The 5695-nt window shown below is 37.8% G+C and overlaps 1 protein-coding gene across 1 annotated transcript in view; it reads right to left on the bottom strand.

The window, feature by feature from the left end:
* The window catches only part of LOC106524251 (polypeptide N-acetylgalactosaminyltransferase 6), a 14370-nt gene extending 13441 nt beyond the window's left edge, over nt 1–929 (bottom strand). The window contains exon 1 of the mRNA XM_014017979.1: nt 870–929. Within this exon, the coding sequence (XP_013873433.1) occupies nt 870–872 (3 nt within the window). The 5' untranslated portion in view covers nt 873–929. The remainder of the gene's footprint in view (nt 1–869) is intronic.
* Nucleotides 930–5695: the final 4766 nt, after the last annotated feature.

The raw sequence follows: 5695 nt of genomic DNA on the forward strand, positions 1-5695 counted from the left end.
TATATATAGTTTTTAAAGTTTAAAATGTCAGAACAAAACACTTCTGAGACCCAGAAAAAGGTAGATATGGTTTTGTACCTTGCTTACTCAGTGTTTCTTCTTTGCGAGTTAGACTGAATATCAGAAGATGTTTTAAATTTAGGAATTGTTGTTAAAAATGCAGAATTGTGCACACTTGTATGTTGATCAGCATGCAAGTAGATCCTGTGACAAACAGAAAACAAAACTTAGCCTGCAGAAAACTGGAAGTCCACAGAAAAAGCTCAAACTGCGTCCACAGGGGGAAACTGGAAGTGCCTGTACCCTGGAGGGAACAAACAAGAGTGCGGACCAACTGACTCCTGATAAATAAACCAACAATGACTTCAATATTATATTAAATGGAGACCTGACTCCTCCAGCAATTCTGTAGAAACTCCAAACTGTTTGACTTCTGAAGTGATGACAGTAGAGGCCAGGTTCCACTGGGGGTGGAAAGGTGATGGTGAACAAATGACAGACTCAGGGCTGACCTGTGACATATTGTATAATGCAGTACAGGCAAATGCTAAGAGCGCCGTCCATTTAGGGGCGCCACAAATGGGGAATGAAAAAAAAATACATTTTACAACCTTTTATCTGAGTAAAATTGATTTTGTCTGTAGAATAAACTCTGGTTACTCAGGTTTATGAACTTGTTCTGTGGGTTTCTCAGCCTGCTTTGTTACTATGGGGTTATATGGTGCAGAAGGTGTTTGGTGATAAAAGTGTCATTTGATGCAGTCAAGACTAACTGGTGCTCAGTGTATGAATAGAAAACAAAATAAGGATATTGGTAGTTTCAGTTACAACCTGGTAGGTTTGGGCGGCACAACAAATGAAACACATACCATTTTACTTTAAAGAGGTGAAGGGCAGCAGTCCGTTTTCTTCAGCAAAGAAAGAAAAAAGATGAACAATAAGCTCCACCCCCTTTTCAGCAACACGAGGGCGGAGCGTGTTACCGCGGTAACAAGTAAACCAAACGAAGTTGTGTTATTTGTGCACTGGTCCATGAGTTGGAGGAGTTTTTCGACTAGATGAACAAAGTGTGACACTCTAATGGCGTTTTTCGGCTTGACACACCTGGGCTATGAAAACCCGATAGGCGATAAAATGATAATAAAACCGCGGGCAGTGTCTCTGCCTCAAGGTAAGGAGAGTTAGCATGGTAGGCTAACCTTAGCTTAGCCACCAGGAAGCTGACTGTGTAAGGGCTAACACTTTTAACTTCTGACTTAGTGATTTGTGGAAGATGTATATGACAAAGTATGTTAATAATAATAATAATAATAATAATAATAATAATAATAATAACTAGTTGAGAGGTAGCTCATTCATTAGGTTAGCTAGCTTAGAGGAACCTTGCTCTGAGTTAAAGTACACTAAAATGTGAGGTTACCTAATAAATAATCAGTATTTTTGAGCTTGAGGACTGCCAGTAATCTATTTTCCATTCTGTGTCAGATATTGGCACAGACAGCAGTGATAACTTCAGAGAAGGCACTCCCCCAATGCTTCAGGAGCCACAGGGGCCTACAGACACATCCAAAGCTGACCTCCAACCTGGTACTTTCAGCTCCGACATTCATGAGGGGAGCCTGGACAAATACAAAGAAATGGTCAAAAAGACTCGAGCAATTAAACGTGAGACTGGATCTTAATATATTTGATCTGCTGTAACAGAAGAGTAAAGAAGCACTCTTATCTTTCTCAGCTCCTAACCAGCTGTACACAACACCACTGACAGACAACCAGCAGTATGGATGGATGGTGTCTGGGAGTCCTGAACCGTGGACTCAAGTTAGACGGTTTCCCCGTAAGTTCAGCGAGATGACAACGTGGGTGGCATTTATTTATTTATTTTTAATTTTAGATATCATCCAGTACTTTTTGGGCGTGTATAATCAATTTATTGGTTTTCTCAGGTTTGTTAAGGAAACATCAACTACGGACCGGCTGTTCAGCCAGTTCTGAGTGCTGTCATCTCTTCAGGATGAGCGTCATTGTGTTTGTTTAACATTAAGCCAATAAGCCTTACACTTTTAGATTTGCATGCATCATTTTCTGAGTCTCCGATGAGGTCCAGGCGTGCACATTCAGTGACTTTCTGCAGCCCTCTAGAGGAAAGCTGGGTGAATAACATCAGGATGGTTTTATAGACTTTCTTTACCCGATTCACAGAGTTCAATAACACCAGAGTCATGTCAGGTGTTTTGGAATAAATTAGAAGCCATATTTGCAGATTGCAATTTGGTTATTTTAAAACAAAAATGTAAAGCTAAAATCAAGACCTTGCTGATCACACGCAGTGAAGTGTTTAATTCGGGGTTTATTAAATTTTAAAATAAAACAAAGCTGGACAAACACCTTAAAGACAAAGATTTTTTTGTCTGATTTTTGAAGATGTGTGTCTTTGTTTAGTTATTTATTTAGTATTTGGTTCTGTTGTGTTTCTGATTAATATGTCTGTTCAGTTGAATCTTGCCTGCCTGACAGTGTTTGTGCGCAGGTGTTCACATTCGTTGAATATGTTTGGACATTTTCTATGCTTTGGTTTTGCTCCTGTTAAGCAGTCTGGCATTAGACCTTTCTTCTGTGTAAACAATTCAAGTAAGTTTGTGCCTGTTCTCAATCTGAAAAGAGTTTTCTGTAAGTCTACTTGTTTGCTGAAACAACAGCATTTTGGTTTTGCTTGTTTGTTAATAAATCAATTTTCTTTTATTTACCATTATTTAACCAGGCAAATCCATTGAGATCTCAGATCTCTTTTTCAAGGGAGGCCTGGGCCTGAAGGTAAAATGTACATGTTTTTGTGCTGTGGGGGAAACTGGAGTACCCGGAGAAAACCCACGCAAGCACGAGGAGAACATGCAAACTCCACACAGAAAGACCCCAGGTCCGAACCTACAATTGAACCCAGGACCCTCATAATGAGGCGTCAGTGCCACATCTAGTTCTGGGTCCTAACTGACTATTATTGTGACATAATGAGCTCCTGCTGCAGCCTTAAAACTACATAATGAAGCCAGTGGTGAACAGTAGTGGAGTGCATTTACTTGAGTACTGTACTTAAGTATATTTTTTGAGTATCTTTACTCGAGTAGTTATTTTTTGGAATACTTGTGACTTTCACTCCACTACATTTCTACAAAGTTTTTAGTTACTTGTTACTTTTGGTTCAGCAGCTTTGTAATCAGCTGTTGCTGTTTTTCTTTCTTGAAATGTAATTGGCCACTGTGTTCCTCATGGGGAACCAATCGCAGTCGTCGCTCACATCTAGGATAGATTTGGAATTACATCATCTTCATTAACGGTCGCGAGCTGAGCTCCACCTGCATTTCAAACAGAAACCCAGCAATGGAGACGGTTAAAGAGAGTAGAGAAACCAGTGCACCCATGACCATATCTCAGCACGATGTTTAAGAACTTAGGACTGAAAAATAGTTCCTATCAGTTTAAACGTCTTATGAGTTCACTACGGATAAACTACATTTGTGCATTTAAGAACTCGCCACTCCCTTTATTACATTTTTATGCTGAAGTTGTTACAGGTGGTGTAGAATTTGTAGCAGATTGGTTCTACAACCCCTGGCAAAAATGATGGAATCACTGGCCTCAGAGGATGTTCATTCAGTTGTTTAATTTTGTAGAAAAATGGCAGATCACAGACATGACACAAAACTAAATTTATTTCAAATGGCAACTTTCTAAGAAACACTAAAAGAAATCAAGAAAAAAATAAGGTAGTCAGTAACAGTTGCTTTTTTTGTCCAAGCAGAGGGGAAAATATATGGAATCATTCAATTTTGAGGAAAAAAATGATGGAATCATTTATTTTTTATTTAAATCTTTATTCATTTTTTAAAACAAATATATTTTATGTACAAATATAGAAACAGAGGGGAAAAACAAATACAATGAAATGAAATGAAGCATAGATAAGAAAAAATCTTGATATCTGCCCCTTTTATTGTAGTAGAAACTCAAACAATACTAATCTTCAATTTACATAAAACAAAACACAAAAGCCAAATCCATCTAGAACAAAAACTTACATGAATACATATTATACTGTTTCAAATTTCTTCAAAAGCCCCACTTTTATCTTTTTCTTGAACATCATTTTAAACATCCTCTTCCAGCTAATTCCACATCTGACTCCTTAATGTGGTGCACCTTTCTTTCAGACTGGTCTGAACTCATCCAGTCTGTTGCCAGATCAGCTTTGCAGGTTGGAGCTTTGTCATGAACCATTTTCTTCAACTTCCACCAAAGATTTTCAATTGGGTTGAGATCTGGACTTTTGCAGGCCTTGACTTTGACCTTTTGTGTCTTTTTTCAAGGAACGTTTTCACAGTTTTTGCCCTATGGCACGATGCATTGTCATCTTGAAAAATGATTTCATCACCTCCAAACATCTGTTCAATTGAAGGGATAAGAAAACTGTCCAAAATACTGTATCAACGTAAACTTGTGCATTGATAGAAGAATTAACCACAGTCATCTCCCCAGTGCCTTTGCCTGACATGCAGCCCCATATCACCAAGGACTGTGGAAATTTGGTTGTTTTCTTCAGGCAGTCCTCTTCATAAATCTCACTGGAACAGAACCAAACAAAAGCTCCAGCATCATCACCTTGTCCAATGCAGATTCTTGACTCATCACTGAAGATAACTTTCATCCAGTCGTCCACAGTCCATAATTTCCTCTCCTTAGCCCATTGTAACCTTGTTTTTGCTTAAGGTCTAAATATTAATCAGAGGACAAAGTAACATTTAATAGTTTGTTAAATTGTAGCATGATTCAACAGTGCTAAACTCTGTATTTATGCTCCACAAGCTAATATCTGCTAACCAGTTCAATATATAACAGTGATTACATGGACTTTATAAGATTATTTTAATTTTAAACTGTTACATTATGTTCTGCTCAGATCACATTGAGCTAAATAAGATCAAATCTGCTGACTCGTGTTGTAAAATGAGACGTTTTCCTGTTTATCTTCTGTTAATAAATCCAGAACACAAACAGCTTTGCTGACATTATTTAAAACATTAGATAGATTGTATAAACTGTAAAATATTAATAATAATTGGATTAATATTATTATTAATAGTTTTAATGATTTCTACATGGTCAGTCCTTTTTTTCTGCTCTGTTGTCAACATGTACAGTAATGGGAAATCCAGAGTCTTGCCCATTATCTCCTACAGCCGATCACATGGTCAGGTGGTTTCTGAGCACTCAAGTTGTTATAAATATAAATTCCTCCATGTTAGCAAAGTATTACTTAGCTCGATGTAGGTTCATAAGACAAAGAATGGCATAAACATAGAAAGTGACACAACATTAAACACAACAACATTTTAGTAAATGTGACCGCAAAGATGTGCAAAACTAAGCAAAATAAAGAAAAATTGTATGACCCATACCTACTGCACACTGTGTAGACTACTGCACATTGTGTTCACACATTTGTAGACTACTGCATCCATATCTGGTCTTTCTCCTCCCTGACCTTGTTCTGTGGTAATGAAGATTTATTTTAAATATGTGGAAAGCAGCCAGCATGACTTCTGCACAGAAAAGAAAGACGACTGGGTTTAGCTTGGCAAGGGATGTAACAGGTAACAACAACTAATCATGTTGTCCTGATGCATCTCAGTAATCCAGG

This window comes from Austrofundulus limnaeus, unplaced genomic scaffold (genome assembly GCF_001266775.1).
Source record: "Austrofundulus limnaeus strain Quisiro unplaced genomic scaffold, Austrofundulus_limnaeus-1.0 Scaffold180, whole genome shotgun sequence".
NCBI lineage: Eukaryota > Metazoa > Chordata > Actinopteri > Cyprinodontiformes > Rivulidae > Austrofundulus > Austrofundulus limnaeus.